Source organism: Mastigoproctus giganteus, chromosome 2, assembly GCF_048544385.1.
Source record: "Mastigoproctus giganteus isolate SK-2022 chromosome 2, ASM4854438v1, whole genome shotgun sequence".
NCBI lineage: Eukaryota > Metazoa > Arthropoda > Arachnida > Uropygi > Thelyphonidae > Mastigoproctus > Mastigoproctus giganteus.
Window position 1 is genome coordinate 96,315,349 of NC_143576.1, and position 19,789 is coordinate 96,335,137.

General features: G+C 36.4%; 1 protein-coding gene across 1 annotated transcript in view; it reads right to left on the reverse strand.

The window, feature by feature from the left end:
• U3-55K (U3 small nuclear riboprotein factor 55K) overlaps nucleotides 1-19,789 on the reverse strand; it is a 148,160-nt gene that overhangs the window by 46,946 nt on the left and 81,425 nt on the right. Inside the window, exons 9-10 of the mRNA XM_090389983.1 lie at nucleotides 11,118-11,218; nucleotides 19-153 (exon numbers count right to left, since the gene is read on the reverse strand). Coding sequence (XP_090246109.1) covers nucleotides 19-153; nucleotides 11,118-11,218 — 236 coding nt within the window. The remainder of the gene's footprint in view (nucleotides 1-18; nucleotides 154-11,117; nucleotides 11,219-19,789) is intronic.

Genomic DNA, 19,789 nt, shown 5'->3' on the forward strand with positions numbered 1-19,789 from the left:
CACTGAAAAGGAACTAACCCATCACCTTGAAAAACTAACTGAGATTCTTCAGCAATCTTCCATATCCTTATTGTTCTGTCTCTTCCACCCGCTGTGATTGCTATTTCTCTTGTAAGACTATCAATTGCAGTGATCTGATCCTGGTGGCCAAACCTGCAATTAAATACCAAATTATTTTTTCTCCTCTATTTAGGAATTTTTTTAAAGGACTAGAGAGAGAGAGAGAGAGAGAGAGAACACAGAGAAGCAAAAAGATATTAAAGATTATATTTTGTTGTTTCTATGGCAGCTGCTAAATGTTGTTTTATTTAAAATTACCATCTATTTTATAGTAATTTATTGCAGAAACAATCCAATAGTTTTATTTGTAAAAGTGCAATAAAACTTAAACTAATGTATTACCAAGTGCTGCACAACAAAACAAATTTTGCCTATAGCCCAATAAAATGAAATAAGATCAGGGTATCTTTGGGGGGGGGGGGGGGAAATCATCCAGTACGTCATTCAATTACTTGGTGCCACCAGTGATGTTATATGCTTCACCTACTTTAGACCTATAAAACATCCACAAATATAGCAAAATGAATCTGGAGATAACTTACACCTTCGTAACCACAGAAAACCGTAAAATAAATAAAAGAAATGACATTATTATTATTATTATTATTATTATTATTATTATTATTATCATCATTACTATTCCAAAGGCTATCCTGGAATGGATATCTCCAGGAAAAGAAGAGGAAGACCTAGGAGGACATGTATGGAAGGAGTACGGGAGTGCATGACAGCCAAAGGTTTAACTGACCAAGACATCTTGAACTGCACATTTTGGTAATTCTTTTTTCTTAGGTCTAGTGACATATTTCTTTGGCTTAGTAAAGAGATTTTACCTCTAAATGCTTGTTTTGCCATTGAAATTCTTGAACCGATTTCACTGTGGCAAGATGAATCTTATATTATAATTAGCATTAGTAGAGGCATTTGATGCAAGAAAGCAAGCTTATGCAGCATCAGCCAAAAAAAAAAAAAACCACTTCCACTGTTCGTTCAAAATACCTGTCCAGCTGAGCCTTAAACTTATTTAGGCTATCAACTTCAACAACAAGTGATGGAAGTCTGTTCCACCAACCAACCACCCGCTGGCTAAAGGCAAATTTCCGCACGTCTATCCTACATCTGTCTTTCCTCAATTTGAATTTATGCCCTCTCAGGTGATTATTCTGAGCTAGAGGAAGAATCCCATCAGCATTGAGCATGCTCAAACCATTCAAGGCTTTATACACCTCTATCAGATCACCTCGCTGGTGCCTAGTCTCCAGACACTGTAATTTGCAAAACTTAAGCCTTTCTTCGTAAGAGCACCTCTTTGTTCCATTCACTAATCTTGTTGCCCTTCTCTGTACTCGTTCCAGCAGCTCTACATCCTTCTTGAAATGAGGCCTCCAGGCCTGTATACAGTACTATAGGTGTGGCCTGACCATCGCCTTATACAATGGAATAATCACCTCCTTATCCCTGCTAGAAAAATTATATTTAAGTGCACAAATACTGTGACATATAAAAGCTGTGGTGTTAATATAATAATAATAATAATCTTCTTCTTCAAGAGGAGTGTTTCCATTTACAGTGGGTTTCCTCAGCCTATGAGTTATTTTTTGGTAGGAATTTTTCCTACCAAAATGGGTGCCTCCATAGCCAGGTGGGCAGGAGCAGCAATGCGTAGCACGCTTCTTAATTAGACTTCGGTTCGAGCCCGGTAGATTGTTGTTGTTGTTGTTTGGTTTTTAGGAGCATTAGCAACTAAGGCCATATTTCTCCGGGGATATGCGTTGGTCATTCCCCGACCTTTCCGCATCCTCCATATTTGGTGGCTCACAGGCTCGAACCCCGGTCTAATCAAGAAGCGTGCTACGCATTGCTGCTCCTGCCCACCTGGCTATGGAGGCACCCATTTTGGTAGGAAAAATTCCTACCAAAAAATAACTCATAGGCTGAGGAAACCCACTGTAAATGGAAACACTCCTCTTGAAGAAGAAGATTATTATTATATTAACACCACAGCTTTTATATGTCACAGTATTGGTGCACTTAAATATAAATATTGTGTATATAAATACATATAAATATTGTAAAAACAGAAACTTCAACTGATGCCAAAATACTCATGTTAGAGAAAAATCAGTGACACCATTCAGCATGTGAAATATGGAATGGTTAAATATAGACAAACCTTTTTTTGTTATACAATGTTATACATAAGAGTCTTGAAATCAACCCTTCCTATTTTCCCTTTAAAAAAAATTTTGAAAGTATCACTAACATTGTTTAAACTGTAACATATGTACCACAACCATTCAATGGTGGGTGATACACAGAAGCTATACTATTTATTGCAATGATGCTTGTAAATTTCACATGAAGAAATTTACAAGCTTTTAATTTTCAGTTTAATTATCAACAGACTATCTAATATCACAGCATGAATTTGATTAATTTGTTATTTGGTTTTTAGGAGCATTAGCAACTAAGGCCATATTGCTCCGGGGATATGCTCAAAAGACAAAGAAACTTGCCCTTTGAGCTAAAGTACAGTTTTTTGAACTTGTTGAAGCATGCTGAATAGGAATGTCATTAAATTTCATAATTAAATCTCTGTTTTGATGCTGTTTTAAGCAGAAACTGCAACAAATGTGCGATTTAGAGGAGTGTTATATTTTAATGTTTTTGACTTCCTTTCTTGGTGCGGTATAATGTTGAACATATTGTTCTGAAGAACAAGTGGGAATAAGTGAATTTTCCTGAACAGACTTACCTGTAAAGGACCGATTCTCAGGCTTCAGTTCTGGCTAAAACTGTTAGGAAACAGAGTCTAACTTGATGTTCTTAGAGACATCTGCTCTAAGAAAGATAAATCTGACCTTTGTAGAATTGACCACACTGGCATGTCAGTTTAGTATTAATATTAATAAAATGATGTGAGGAAGCTTATGTAGCACCAGCCAAATAATAAATAAACAAAACAAAGTAATCAATATCAACTTCTCTCCTTTCATGTACCTTTAATCTACCTTCAATCCTCTCTTAAGTTTAGATAAACTTTCCACATCTACAAGAGCAGGTGGGTATTAATTCCAAGTCTATCACACATAGATTAAAGGAAAATATTTGGGCACCAATCTACAATTACCTTCTCTCATTTTGAATTTATGCCCCTTGTGTATATCAAGTGAGTAAGTTAAAAATTCTCTTGCATTTAGTTTACTCAAACCTTTCAAGGACTTGAACACCTCAATCAGGTGAGCCACAGATAACTAGTTTCCAAACACTATAGCTTGCAAAACTGAAACCACTCTTAGCAAAAATAATTTGTGCTCTTAACATGTTTCCTGCCAGAATGCAAACTTGCATCAAAACAAAATACAATTTTTGTGCCTTGACACAACTATGCGTCAATTCAATTGCAGTAAATAAATGAGCACAGTAAATGGAAAGGCAAATGAAATAAACAACCATTTGACAGTGGCACACTGTTTGAACCATGGACTATTTGTATTATGGCTAGGATACTTAGCATCAATTGCACTGGCTAGAGAGTACTATAAAAGCTTTGTTCACAGTTTCATATATCCTTTGCTTACATTGAAATTATTTTATCTAGTTTAGTATTTATCACAAAAAGAAAAGGTAAAATTTTTCGCAGATTATGCTTGCTCAATTTTAATTCTTTAGTTTATGAGGGAAAAAAACATCATCCTTGGTATCTCTGTGTGTGTCTACTGATAAAATTTTGTGTAAAAAGTGTTTTCCTATTAAAATTTTCCCCAAAGGTTTGTTATAATGGATCCACAGCCTGGGACACCAGGACTGAAAAAGGAACGGAGATAGACAATATGTTGAAGCTGATGACACATTGAATTTGCTCTTCATAATATGTCATCTGATACTGAAATAGAATTCTATTCCAGTGATATGGATTCTGAATCTTGTTTAAATGCATCTGTTGATGTAAGAATGCTACAAACAACAAATGCTGGTGTTATTTGGAGTGATGATTCTTCATAAATGAAATTCCTTCCATTTACTAAAAAGCAGTGCCTACCTGTTCAAGTGCCCCAGAGAAGCACCCTAAGAAACAAGTTAACCAATATCATCATTCTTCTCTGTACCTTTCTCAACATGTCCACATCTTTCATAAAATGGAAAAATGTAAACTTCATAAATCAAACCCAATAACAATGCCCTCCACAAAAAAAATATATTTGAAATCTGTGTATGCTGAGTTTTTATCAAAACATGACAACTTTGTGATTAAAGTTTTGGAAAAATTAAATGACAGTAAATTTGGAATCTTGATTGGAATAGGTTTATAAGTTTCTGGAATTAAATGATGGTATCCTCTATAAGAAAGATCAAAAATAAAATATGTAATTTAATTTATAGGTTTTCTATAACCCAATGTAACAATGCTTCTCTCTCTCTCTCTCTCTCTCTCTCTCTCTCTCTCTCTCTCTCTCTCTCTCTCTCTCCCCCCTTCTTAAAGAACACAATATCTAGATAGACAAATTGCTATTCTTTTTCAGGGCTGATTGATGATTAGGTTATGATAGATACATAAATTATCAACCCTACTGTTCTGGCTTAAGTCCTGGACAGAACATCAAATTCTCTTCACTTCTACTCTCAACAAGTGGTGGTTGTCTGTCCCTTTTTCGACCATTCCCACCACACCTTCAGTATGGTAACCCTCAAAACAATGCCTGTGGTTGCTGAGATTCTGTCCTTATTTCCCGGCACTACAAATAATTCTCTGTTCAATCTTTGTCAGGTCCTTCCTTTTCCCCATTGCACAAACTTTATAACGATGAACTGACAGGCACTATTCTTGCTGTCACTATATTCTGTGCTGTCAGTGCCGTCATTCCTAGGTGCTGTGGGATGCATTCACTTGTGGAGACAAGGGGGTAAGCAGGTTTTGGCTCATAAGTGTGTATATAAATATATTAGATACCATTAATCCTTTCCATTTAAATTTTTTTCCTTCCAAAATTTGAATATTACACGTTTGTTAATTCTATACTGCGAGTGAATATTGTCTGTGTTTGTTTATTATTCAAAAATAATAATGACCCTTTCAGAAATACCTTATGTATACTGTTAAAACCAAGTAAAAATTTGTCTATATTTAGGAAGGTATAGAAAAATTTCAGATTTTTACCTTCAATCAACAGCTACTGTGGGCTCATTATTTTCATCAACGGGATCAACATTGCTAAGGTTAATTAAGAACGTCTTTGAGATGATAAGATATAACTCTGATGAAGAAGTTAAATCGGCCACGAAGAGATGGTTGGCATCCCAAAACTTAAGAGATGGATATAATGTAACTAGTTGGTGTGTATATATAGGGAAATAGTGAAAGAGAAATTTCTTTAATTTAAAATTAGCGCAGCATTTTTTGTAAATAGTCCTTAAACAATAAACAATTAAGGGCTATATACATATATTAATTATGCAACAATTGCACAATTATAATTTAAAAAATAATGCAGCATTCTTTTCACAACTAGAGTCTTCACATATTTTACAATTTATTTTTCTTTCCCCATTTAAAAATAGTGTAGTATTTGATGTAACTACTTCTTTCAACTGCTTTATCCCTTCTTCTCTTCACAACAATATCCACAATAATTTTAAAATATTATCAAAACTGGTCTATACAGTGGTTGAGTTATTAGAATGAATTCATGTGAGCAAACAAAATATACCCCATCATTTATATAAGGAATGCAGAACTGGAATTTGGGGAGTACAATGTGTACAGGAAAAATAGACAAAATAGGAAGGGAGGAGGGGTTATACTATTAGTTAAGAAACATAAAATCCAAGGAAGTGAAGCCAGTCGACATCGCTGGACAGTGCAGTGTCGAGTCAGTCTGGTGTGACATAAGCATTGGGAGATCAAAATAGAGTGTAGGAGTGTGTTATAGGCCTAATGACTCTGATGAGTATAATAAGGAACTGTACAGGGAAATAGCGTGGGCCAGTAAATCAGAGTCTTATAATGGGGGATTTTAATTTCCCAGATATTGACTGGAATTTGTGGGTTGGTCACTCACACACTAGCAAGGCTTTTGTGGATTTATTGGATGATTGTTTTCTACATCAGCATGTTCGGGAGGCAACTAGAGGGAGTAATACTCTTGATCTGATTATCAGTAGTGATTCTTCATGCATTAAGAATCTGCAGATAAAGGAACCACTAGGTGGTAGTGATCACAGTGTGCTGAAGTGGAATTTACTCAAAGAGGTAACTACCATCAGGGGTAAAGGGAAGGGTTTTTGCTTTCGCAAAGGCGACTACAGTGGTCTGAGATAGTATTTAAATTCTATACGGTGGGAGCAACTGATGATGTTATCAACAGCAAATTCAAAATGGGAAGCATTCAAAGAACTTATCTTGGAAGCTACTAGGCTTTACATACCAACTAAGAAATATTGTCCAAGGTTTAGGCCTAAATGGACGTCAGATGAACTAATGAGACATGTGGCAGAGAAGCAAAATGCATGGGATACATATCAATTAGCAGGTGCCATGGAAGCCTATGATAGATATAAGCTAGTATGTAACCAAGTCGCAAAGGAGGTTAGACGGGCAAAGGCAGATTATGAGAAATATAAAGCAAAGGATGCAAAGAAAAACAGCAAAGAGTTCTTTACTTATGTAAACTCTAGAAGGAAGGGGATGAATCAGATTAGTCCACTCGATATCAATGGTTCGCTTGTTGATGATCCTGCTCAGGTAGTTAACAAACTAAATGAGTATTTTGCATCTACATTCGCCCATGAGGAGTTATTCAGGGAGGGGAATGCCAGACATGAGTTAAACTTTGGCAGTGAGCTGGATGATTTTGTAATAACTGAGAGGAAAGTGGAGGAGAAATTGTTGAAGATAAATATAAAAAAGGCACCAGTGGTGGATGGGATCTATCCAGTTATATTGAGGGAGGCAGCAAAGGAAGTAAGTAGACCCTTAGCCATAATTATGAGAGCTTCTTTGGACTCAGGGGAAGTACCCATGGACTGGAGTTGTGCAAATGTGACCCCAATTCACAAAGGAGGATCAAAGGGCAACACAAGTAATTATAGACATGTTAGTTTGACTTCTGTTCCAGGAAAATTAATGGAGGCACTGGTTAAAGAAGCACTGCAGGATCATCTAGACAAGACTTCAGTTATAGCTCCGACAAAGCATGGTTTTGTTAAGGGAAAGTCTTGCCTGACCAATCTGATTGGATACTATGATGTGGTCACAAAGGAACTGGATGCAGGGAATAACTTTGATATCATATATTTGGATCTTAGAAAGGCTTTTGATACTGTTGCACATGGAAGACTGCTGCACAAATTGGAGCAATGTGGCATTGGAGGCAAATTTCTGCTATGGATAAAGGGATGGTTGAGTGGGAGAAGACAGAGAGTGGTAATCAATGGACACTGCTCATTGTGGACTAATGTTATTAGTGGAGTCCCTCAAGTCCCTCAAGGTATTGGGTCCATTGTTGTTTTCTGTATTTATAAATGATATTGATGATGGTATATCAAGCTTAATGTCCAAGTTTGCAGACGATTCGAATTGGCAGGGTTGTTAAGGACACTAATGACAGTACGCTGCTGCAACAAGATCTAGAAAAGTTGAGCAGATGGGCTGAGAGGTGGCAAATGAAGTTTAACATTGACAAATTAAATAAAGTACTACATATGGGAAGCAGCAACCCCAGAGTGATATATCAACTCTGTGGTACTATACTGACAGTGGTAGAGAACAAAAAATACCTGGGGGTAATTGTGCAGGCAGATATGAAGTTTTCTGAGCAGTGCAGACAGTCTGTAAGAGTAGCTCGCAGTGTCTTGTCAATGATATACAGGAATTTTTCTAGCAGGGATAAGGAGGTGATTATCCCCTTATATAAGGCAATGGTCAGGTCACACCTTGAGTACTGTATACAGGTCTGGAGGCCTCATTTTAAGAAGGATGTAGACCTGTTGGAACGAGTACAGAGAAGGGCAACAAGATTAGTGAATAGACACTGTAATTGCCTAGTCACGTAATGCCTAGTCTCCAGACACTGTAATTTTTCAAATTACAGTGTCTGGAGATTAGGCACCAGCGAGGTGATCTGATTGAGGTGTATAAAGCCTGAAATGGTTTGAGCATGCTCAATGCTGATGGAATTCTTCTTCTTGCTCAGAATAATCATTTAGAGGGCATAAATTCAAATTGAGGAAAGACAGATGTAGGATAGATGTGTGGAAGTTTGCCTTTAGCCAGTGGGTGGTTGGTTGGTGGAACAGACTTCCATCCTTTGTTGTGAGGGTTGATGGCCTAAATAAATTTAAGACTGAGCTGGACAGGTACTTGGAATGAACGGAGGAGTGAGATGGGAGCGTGTTTTTTTTTTTTTTTTTTTTTTTGGCTGATGCTGCATAAGCTTGCTTTCTTGCATCGTATACCTCTACTAATGCTAATCACATTGAAACACAGTAAAAGAACAAATTATCAAAACAATCAATAATATTACAAAATAAATATAATGAAACTTAATTATTAAATACAATTTTATATTTTTTAATTTGTTTCAACACATGTCAATTTTAATGAAACAAAACTTTTTAATGAAAAAGAGAAAAACATTATAAAAATGACACAATCAATCTATACCATTTTCAAATTTATTTATAAAACCTAATAAATGTAACTCAGCTGATACACTGTAAACAACTGTACTATTTAACCCAAGACTGCAACCAAACATAATTTTAATGCTTATACTCATCTACCAGCATGTTTCATTAAATTTATAACTTTATGTAAATCCCTGTCACTTCCAAAATTACTCAAGTTAGACAGATGAAAAGCCACCAATCTCAAACTTAACTGTTTAGTTAATAAATCATTGCAGCTTTGCCAGATACTAAAGATCAAATATCAAGTATCAAGGATATTTTCTTTTAACAAATTTCATTATAATTATATTTTTTCTGAGCAGGATGAAATTTAATTGCACTTAAACTGATGTTTTCATTACAGATATTTGTTAAAATGAAAAATATTTAAATAAAGATACTTTTGTAAACTGGCAGGGGAATGAGAAGTGATTTCATTGTAATGAACATGTCATTATTCTAACATTCTTTGCAATTGACATTTTACTGTAATAAGTTTTTCATTTGATGGATTTGTAAGCTGGAAAATGTACTCTAATTTCTATAAGATCAAAATTGAATTTTCTCAGCTTGATCTGCATGCTAATTTCTTAGCATTTTAGAATGAGTCAGGATCGACAGAATAACCTAGTATACTCTCCACCCTCTAACCAGATTAGTGTTCGAAAGGGATGGACATGCATTTCATGCTTAGTCTGCACTAAGCTGACAGCACTTACAAGAGTCTGAACAGATTACCTAATGTGTGCTGGTTTGGGAATAAAGTTCTCAAATGATAGAGAAACAGCACATAGTTCTCCAGAAAAGTTGCTACTTACCATTTAAAGTAAGACTGAAAAGTGATTGATTGATTTTGATTTGGTAGTTGTTGGCGCATCGGCTTCTGTGGCCATATTGCACCTCCCAAGGTTTTTGCAGTACTTTGATCCAAGCCCGAGGCGGGAATCGAACCCGCGACCTTTGGGTTGCCGGGCAGGTGCTTTACCCACTCGGCTAGCCTGGTCGGCGACTGAAAAGTGCAATGACACAAAAATTATGCAGCAACAGCTCGACCACTGTACATAATTTGGAATTGGCAACAGGAAATTCTTATATTTAGTTCTGCCAGGGAATACTTATTAATTAGGAGAGGAACAAAATACAGGGTGGGCAAAATTATCTATTTACACTTTAACAATCCATAATTCTTGAATTAGATGACCAATTTGTAATACTTCTGTTTTCAAATTGGCTGAAACCCATAGAAAAAGCTGAGAACACACAATTAAGTTTTGATGAGGAAAGGCGATTTTTAAATGGTACTGAAAATGTCATAAACACTTCATTCATGGGAAAGACAATAGGGAACAAGGGCACCTACTCATTCAACAATAACATGCCTGCATGATAAATCTGAGAAACATGGAACTGTACATATCAATAAGACAAGCAGTGGTAGGAAAAAGACATCAAGTACTACTGCATGCAATACAGGAATATGATCCAATTCAACAGATACAATTTTGTACTGTCATAAAAAAAGGTGGAATCAGCACTTGTGAGGATGCAATTGTATGGTCAAATGAAGACATGTTCAAATTAAATGGACATTTGAATCATCATATCAGTGTTCACTGAGCCAGTGAAAATCCTCACCTCACCTTGCAAAAATATGTTATCTTGCCAGGAAAAACTCTGTGAATGGGAATCTCCTCTCATAGGATTATTGGACCTTATGGATTCAGTAATACCATTACTGGAGAGAATTATCTTGAAATGTTAAGGAATTATGCAATAATTCTTTAACATTTTAAATTAAAGTAAAACATTTTTCTGATTTTGAGCTGAAGAAGTTTGAAGATGATTCTGAAGAAATTCCATGATGATTAAGAAAGAGTGCCAGTACACTCTTTCTGAGAGTCACAGACCAGAGCACCAATCAAGACGAGGTCTGATCACAGTTCAGTAGTGACAAAGTAGGTTTGAATTGAGGAAAGACAGTTGTAGAATAGATGTGTGGAAATGTTCCTTTGGCCAGTGGGTAGTTGATTGCTGGAACAAACTTCCACTTGTCATTGTGGAAGTTGATAGCTAAATAAATTCAAGGAAGAACTAGACAAACTTTTACAGTGAATGGATGTGTGAAATGAGATTTTTTTATTTTTTTTTGGCTGACGGTGTATAAGCTTGCTTTCTTGTATCATATGCCTCTATTAGTGTTAATGTCAATATGCAATTATTCATAAATGTTACATCTGCTTAAATAAAAATTCAGGAAAATTTTGATTCTACCTTATTGTAAATGCAAATTAAAAAAATCAAAATACAGATTAGTTTTCCAGATTTTTTAATAGCCATTTTAATTCCAATAAAAAATTTAATAATAAAAGAAATAAAGGACTTATACTCACAGAGTTTCAACATATGCCATCTCATCCAAATTCCACACCTTCACTGACCTGTCATGTGAAGAACTGAACAACTGATGGGTGCCTTTACGAAATGCTAAACCCTAAAGAATGAAATTTCAATAAAAAATATGAATAATATATGGAGTTATCAATTCAAGTTTCTCCATTACTCTGACATAACTATATCAAAGAAGTACACACATTGGCCAAAAAAAAAAAAAACACGAACCTTTATTCAGTATTGAATCGGGTCGCCTTTGTTTCGAATAACAGCAAGTGTGCAGCATGCCATGGATTCTATAAAGTGTTTTAGTTGAATTGTAACTATTCTTTCGGGAAAATATTGCTTAGCTGCAACAAAGTTGAAGAGGACTTTGTTGCCGAATAGCTCTCACCAGTATATCCCACACATTCTCAATATGATTGAGATCAGGTGAATTTGGGGATCAGGGAAGATGGTGGAAACCCCTGTCAAGTTCTCTGAAACATTTCTGCACAAATTTGGCACAATGTGCTGTAGTATTGTCATCCATAAAGTCCATCACCTCCTGCACTTTTATCCTGAAGGTGGTGGCCACTTTATGTCATCCATAAAGAGGCCATCACCTTCGGGATAAAAGTGTAACATTGCAGGATGCAGTAGATCTGATACAAAATTCAGTTACTCCCTGGATGACATTTGACCTTCCACCAGTATCAATAGACCAAGCCTATGCCAACAAAACATTTTCATACTACGATACCATTTCCAGATGCTCAGGGTGTCTTAACAAGGCAAGCAAAGTCTACTGCTTTGTGAGGTTCTTGCCATGCTATCAGTGCAAAACAAGGTGTATTGTGATTTGTCTGACCACATAACTTTCTTCCATTGTTCCACTGTCTAATCACGACATTCTCGGCACACTGCAAGAAAATTTCTGTTTTTCTCTGAAAAAAGTGGCTTCTAAATAGGCAGGTAACTGGCAATACCCAATTTCTTTAATTTCTTGTACATGATACTGTGTCTACGGGTTGAAATAGGACAGTTCTGGGCTTGGTTGAATTCAGATGTTATTTGTTGCACATCCTATTTTTCCATACAGTCCTCTTTGGAGTATGACGGCTTTGCTCCTTAAGTATAATTTTTCTGCCACATTTACACCTTTGAAATATGGAAGAACTGCTTAATTTCCAGTCATTAAAAACCTTTGAGACAGGTACTTTTGAGAAACCAGTTATGTCTTTTGTTTCTTGAATTGTGACTCGGGCTAAACACGTGCAACCACAATAAGACCTTTTTCAAAGTCTGACAGACCACACACTTCCCCATTCTGGCTTCTGATTACTGCAGTTGAACAGGCTTTGAAATCTTTATACTCAATTAGGAAACAAGTGATCACTCCACATCAGTTTTCTTTGCATCTATTTGCATTTCTTCTGTCTGTGACTATCTTAGTACAAAGATTCGTATTTTTTTTGGCCAATGTGCATATAAAATATTCTTCTTTTGTGCTAACATAATTTAACAAACTCCTAAACTGTTTTTACTCATTTCTCTAAAATTAAATTAATGTGAAACAGCACGATGCCTGCATAAAAACAATTTCTAAATTCATCCAGATAAATGAAGTGCATACTCGACAAAACATTTGGAATGAGGAGAAAATTCTAGTCTGGAAATGACAAACTGAACTAGTATCCACTGCATTCATGTATAGTTCAATTTGGTTTGAAAGTAGTGGAATCATGATTTATCCAATGATTATTTCTAGTAATACAAAGGTTGAAAATTATATACATTACTAGTTATGACAAGTGTATAAATGTACAGATGTATAAATGATTACACTGACAAATAAATGCTATACGTGAATGACTTTCCTACAAACTGCTTTTCTTTTCTCTCTCTCTTTTGTTGTATCACTTACTGACTTTCCCTTGTAATTTTGAGAACATACATAAAGGATCCAATATTTTGAGGTGTATAAGGCCTTGAATGGTTCAAGCAAGCTCAAGGCTGATGGGATTCTTCGTCTTGCTCAGATTATGCACACCTGAGGGAGCATAAAAACAAATTGAGGAAAGACAGTTGCAAAATAGATGTGTAGAAACTTGCCTTTTGCCAGCAGGTGGTTGATTTCTGGAACAAACTACCATCTGTCGTTGTGGAAGTTGATAGCTTAAATAAATTCAAAGAATAACTAGACAAACTCTTGGAGTGAATGGATGGGTGAAATGGGAAGGGTTTTTTGTTTTTTTTTTTGGCTGATGCTGCTTTCTTACATCTATTAATGTTAATATACTGTCAAAACATTTTAGACAGCACAAAAAAAAAAACCATCTTCAGTGAAAATGCATAAATGAATATATAAATTTCAATCATATTTAAGAAGAAATAATTTCTGGTGGATTTAACAAAAACAAGTAAATGATCTGTATTATTCTCAAGTTCAGATTTTCTGAACTTGAGATCAAACTACACTGAAATTGACACCGGATTATTTAATCATGATTTCTTTGATATTTGCTTGCCACTCACAATTCTAATATAACAGATACTGTGGACACCAGCATTTTTCTGTCTATTATTGGACTAAACTGGAAACTGCTAGTTATTTAGGACTTTAAGGTTTCAATAGCTAAAAAGAAAAGAATAATAGTATCTCATTTAGCTGCACATTAATTGGATTATGAAATATTTTTTACCATCACTACATACTTAAATTAGCATTAACTGGATTGCAATACCACCAGTAAAACTGGGACAAGAAAAGAGTCCAAAACCCTGTAATCTGAGCCAATTCACAGGCTTTCTTAGTCCTTTGGGAATGGTCCAAAAATGTTATATATTAAAATTTTAATTTTAATATACAGGTGAAGCATGTATCATGCTCCATCATATTCTTAAAAATGCCTTGCACCTCAGATGTACATCATACACACTTCAAGCTTCAGCTCAACTTATATACAGAGAAATTTCACAAGCACTCTTTTTGAACCACTAGCTCTGACAAGTTATGTGAGAGAGAGGAAAATATAAAATATGATAGTAAGGAAGCACTACCTCATTCCCACATACAAATGCAAAAAATATTGCCACAAAATCTTGCTTTTCTAGAAACTCCAGGGTCGTTGCAACCTTTTTGTACTCATATAACAGAAACCTGCAAAAAATACAAATTGTATCTGTTTCCAAAAAATATTAGTTATGCTTGCCACTCATTTTGTTAGATATAGAACAACTGACTGATCTGAAATGGAAATGTACGCAAATTTTTGGCTGCCCATTCCATTATAAAGAGGGAACCTGATGATGGTGTTGGCTGTACATTGATGGCTTGAAGGCACTTATTTTGAATTAAAAGTTGTAAAATTAACAAAACCGCCTTCTTTAAACAAAACAAGAAACTTTTCTAAATCAATCCAGTTTATACTGTAGCAAAGGGGTTAGGGGGTAGGTTGTGAACAAAATCAGAGAAATATCAATTCAATTCAATTAATACAAACAAGTCAAAGCATGTTAAAGGAATTGTGCACATAATTCAACACAATTCATAGAATTAAATGTGCTATCTCTCTTCAGAGAAAGATCTTTCACAATACACATTCCATCAAAAACAAGTTCTTGATTTAATGTTAACCAACTCTCATTTACTTCTCTAACTCAGTCACACTTCCTATTTCATTCATTATACAGAAGTATCCAAACTTTTTTGGCTAGCAGCCAAAATAGATAAAATGCTGAAGGTTAACAGGCTGCACAGGTAGTGGAGTCAAGGGTTGTAAGAATAGGAACTTACTACTAATTACACATTTTTCAAAATAGAATTTAATTTGTGTTATCAACTTTTGTATGTAAAGTTCCACTGAGTAATTAGAATACAAAAATCCAAGGTAGCAAAAATTAAAAAAATCCAAGTCACACTGTATTGAAAGCATAAATGTATAGACCTGACAGTACTCTCTAACAAGCTGTTGAGAGCGGAGGAGATTGGCACCAAACAGTTTCTAGCATCTTGTTACCCCCTAAAATCAATTCTGAAGTCAGAGCACATTACACAGATTTTTTAAACATCATCCTTCTGGCTATACCCCAAAACATGATCAAAAGTCATAGAAATATTGACAGGAACTGCTTTAGTTTCCCATCAAAGGCTTTTCATTTTCAGGGGAACAAGAAGTTTGTATAAAAGATAGAAAATCTGAAGTGAGGATCGAAAGAAGCATTACAAAAAGTTTGCACTTAAGACTGACGCATGTCTGTATTTATCACCACTACTTTTTTTTAATTTTCCTGGACCCTTTAATAAAAGGATGCAAGTTACTGACAAATATTAATAGATGATATTTTGCTGTTGAACAGTAGCTTGAGAAATCTTTTAAGAACCTACAATAACGATTGTAAAGAATTTGGCCTTAAAATTAAATACACAAAAAAGATTTGAAACTTGTTTGTAGTAGTAGAGGCATGTGATGCAAGAGAGCAGGCAAATGAGTTTATGTAGAATCAGCCAAAAAATAAACAATTTGACACAACCATTCCCCTCTAAAAGTTTGTCCAGTTCCTCTTTGAATTTATTTAAGCTATCCACTTCCACAACAACAGATGGAAGTTTGTTGCAGCAATTAACCACCTGCTAGCTAAAGGCAAATTTCCACACAGCTATTCTACAACTGTCTTTAGTCAATTTGAATTTATACCCCCTCAAGTGCGTAATCCGTGCAAGTGGAAGAATCCCATAAAAATTTAGCATGCTCAACTCAAATCAAAGCCTTATACACCTCAATCAGATCACCTCGCAAGTGCCTAGTCTCAAACCGCTGCAATTTACAGAACTTAAGCCTTTCTGGGCAAGACCCCCCCTTCACTCCCCTCACCAATCTTGTTGCCCTTCTCTGTACATGCTCAAGCAACTCTACATCCTTCCTAAAATGAGGCCTCCAGATCTGTATGCAGTACTCAAGGCGTGGCCTGACCACTGCTTTATACAAAGGGATAATCAACTCCTTTTCCCTACTAGCAAAATTCCAGTATATCATTAACAATATCCCATGACTTGCTCTGCAGCCTGTCTGCATTACTCAGAAAACTTCATATCTGATTGCACAATCACTCCCAACTCTTTTTTATTTTCTACCACCCTAAGTGAAGTACCACACGGTCGGCACGATCCTCTGGGGTTACTTCTACCCATATGCAGTAATTTGCATTTGTCAATGTTAAACTTCATCTACCACCTCTCAGCCCATCTGTCTAACTTTTCCAGATGCTGTTGCAGCAGCATACTGTCATTAACAACCCTGTCAACATTTGTATCATCTGCAAACTTTGACATTAAGCTTGATATACATTCATCAATATCATTGGTAAATATACAAAACAACAATGGGCCCAACACCGAAATCTGTGGGACTCTACTAATAACATTAGTCCACAAAGAGCAGCATTAATTGATTACCACTCACTGTTGTCTCCCACTCATTGTAGCAACTTACCCTTAATACCATACTACTAAAATTTTTACAGTAATCTTCCATGCGCAACAGTGTCAAAAGCTTTCCTGAAATCCAAGTATATGATATCAAAATTATATTTTTGCATCCAGTTCCTTTGTAACAACATCATAGTATCCAATCAAATCTGTCAGAATTATTGCTGCAGTCTTGTCTAGATGATCCTGCAATGCATCTTTAACCAGTGACTCCATTTTCCGGAACTGAAGTTAAACTAACTGGTCTGTAATTAATTGTGTTACCCTTAGATCCCTCTTTGTGAATTGGGGATACAATTGCACATCTCCAGTCGGTGGGAACTTTCCTTGAGTCCAAGGATGTAATTAAAATAATTATTATGGCTAAGGGTTTGCTTAGTTCCTTTGCCGCCTCTAATATAACTGAATAGATCCCAACCACCCCAGGCGCCTTTCTTATGTTTAACTTCAAAAATTTCTCCAACACTTTACTCTTAGTTAAGAGAAAATCATTCAGCACCCTGTTACAGTTTGATAAACTTCTGGCATTTTCCTCCCTTAATAACTCATGTGTGAATGTAGATGCAAAATATTCATTCTGATTTTCAGCTATCTGAGCAGGATCATCAACAGTCAAACCATCGATTTCAAGTGGACCAATCTGATTCATTCCCTTCCTTTTAGAGTTTATATAAATAAAGAAGTCCTTTCGGTTTTTTTTTTTTTTTTATTTGAACCCCAAACACGAGAGGTATTAGAACCTATAGTACTTAGTACCTTGCTTGGGTTGGAGGTTGAGAAGACGACAGAAGATATTTGTTGACATTGGACTTGAACTTCTGTAGACTGTAATTTTCAGGAAATATGTATGAAGGAAGGTTGTTCCAGAAAACGGCAGTTGAATGAATAAATGAGGAAGATGAAAAGTTGTTTCTGTGTGTTTGAAGTTGGACAGTAAATGGATGTTGGCTGGTGGCTGCACGTGTTCGGACTGTTTTGAAGGAGAGAGTGGGAATTATAGAAGCCAATTCAGAAGAACAGTGCCCATGGAAGTATCTGTAGATGAGGCATGCAGCAGAAACAGTGCGTCTGTGAGACAGTGAGTGGAGAGACTCTGTTAGAGATGAATCATTAATTAACCTAACTGCCCTCTTCTGAATGGAATCAAGAAGCCTGAGAGAGGTTTTGGTGGCACCACCCCAGATGTGGGAACAATATTCCATGGCAGGGCGGATTTGCGATTTATACAGAGTGAACAGCTGTTTGGAAGAAAAGTAACGCCGAGAGGGAAAGAGAAAACCAAGTTTTTTTAGATGCAGAGGAAGCAATATTTGTAATGTGCTTGTGCCAAGAGAGATTAGAAGTCAGGGTAACCCCCAAAAGAGATTTATCATTTTGCCTAGAAATCGGAGTGTCACCAAAGATAAGCATAGGATCAGAAGAATCCTTTTTGCGAGATATAAGACAAGACTGAGTTTTAGAAGGGTTGAAATCAACTAAGTTGTCTTTGCCCCACTGAAGAATTACCTGAAGATCGGCATTTAAGGAATCAGCAGCAGATTTTCGAGAAGTTGAAGCTGATTGAGCAGGTCAAGGTTTCTCAAAATGGAAAGTTGAATGCAATGTGCTATCATCGGCAAAACTATGGATAGGATTTCCAGTCAATGGAAGAAGGTCATTGATATACAAGAGGAAGAGTGGGGGAAAGAACTGAACCTTGGGGGACACTGGCATTAGTGGAGAAGTTAGAAGACAGAGCCATCTGCCATCACCCTCAGTGAGCGATCAGAGAGAAAACTGGATAACCAATTACTAAAAACAGTTGGCAAAGCATAAGATGGAAGCTTGTTTAGAAGACCTTTATGCCAAACACGATCAAAAGCCTTTGAGATGTCAAGAGCAACTACTTGTGTTTCACCAAACCTTTCCATTGTATTAGTCCATAAATGGGTAACATAAGCCAGAATATCACCAGTAGATCGACACTGACGGAATCCATACTGGTGATCGTTGATCAGACAGAAGGTTTCTAGGTAGTTTAAGAGTTGGCGGTTAATTGACTTCTCCATTACTTTAGAAAGAGTAGAAGTAATTGCAATGGGACAATAATTGAATGGTAGGGATTTGTCACCCTTTTTAGGAACTGTCTGGATATGAGCAAATTTCCAAGCAGAAGGAAAAACACCTTTGGAATAAGAAAGTGAAAAAAGGCAGCAAAAAATAGGAGTAAGTTCAGGAGCACAGGTTTTGAGAACAAGTGGAGAAATACCATCAGGACCTGGAGCTTTCTTAGCATCAAGATTCATCAAAATCCTTCTGAAATACTTTTGACGGAAGACCACAGGAGGCATTGAATGGAGCGTGTTGGGAATGGTGGGAGGTGTTTTACCAAGATCATTAATACATGAGCTGGAAGAAAAATGGGATGCTAGCAGGTCAGCTTTATCCTTGGCTGAAGTGACAACAGAACCATCTGGTTCGGACAGAGGTGGGAGCAGAGATGGGCAAAAGTTGCGGCCAATAGCTTTGGTAAGAGACCAGAATGCTCGGCTACCATTAGGGCAAGAAGCAAGTTTTCTACTCTTAGCCTGTTCAAACTCTATTGGACTGATTAATAACTGCTTTACAATTGTTGCGAGCTTTGGTGTAGGCAGAAAATGAAACCGAAGAATTAGAAACAAGCGAATTACGATATGCAACATTCTTCTCTTGGACAGCCTTAGCACATTTATTGGAAAACCAGGGTTTAGATAAAGGACGAGATTTTAAAGTGGAGTGTGGGATAAAGGATTCCATTCCTGCAAGAATAATTTCACTGACATGATCTGAGCAAACGTTGACATCAGAAGTTTTGAAACGGTAATCCGACCGAGGAAAAGAAGAAAAGAAGTCTCGCAGGTCATCCCATTTTGCATTCTTGTAATGCCAAACAACACGAGGTTGGGAATAGCCATGAGATAAAGGTTCCATTGGAGAAGAGACAATCACCAAGTTGTGATCTGAAGTGCCTAAAGGACCCCTCACTTCAACCGTGTACTTAGAAGGGTTGTTTGTGAGAAAAAGATCAAGCGTATTGGCTGTATGATTAGGATTGTCCGGTATTCTTGTAGGTAAATGAACAATCTGTGCTAGGTCATTAGTAATTGCAAAAGCTTCAGCATCTCCACCTGCTGGGTCGGTGTGACTAGAAAACGGAAGCCAGCTGGAGTTGTGAATATTAAA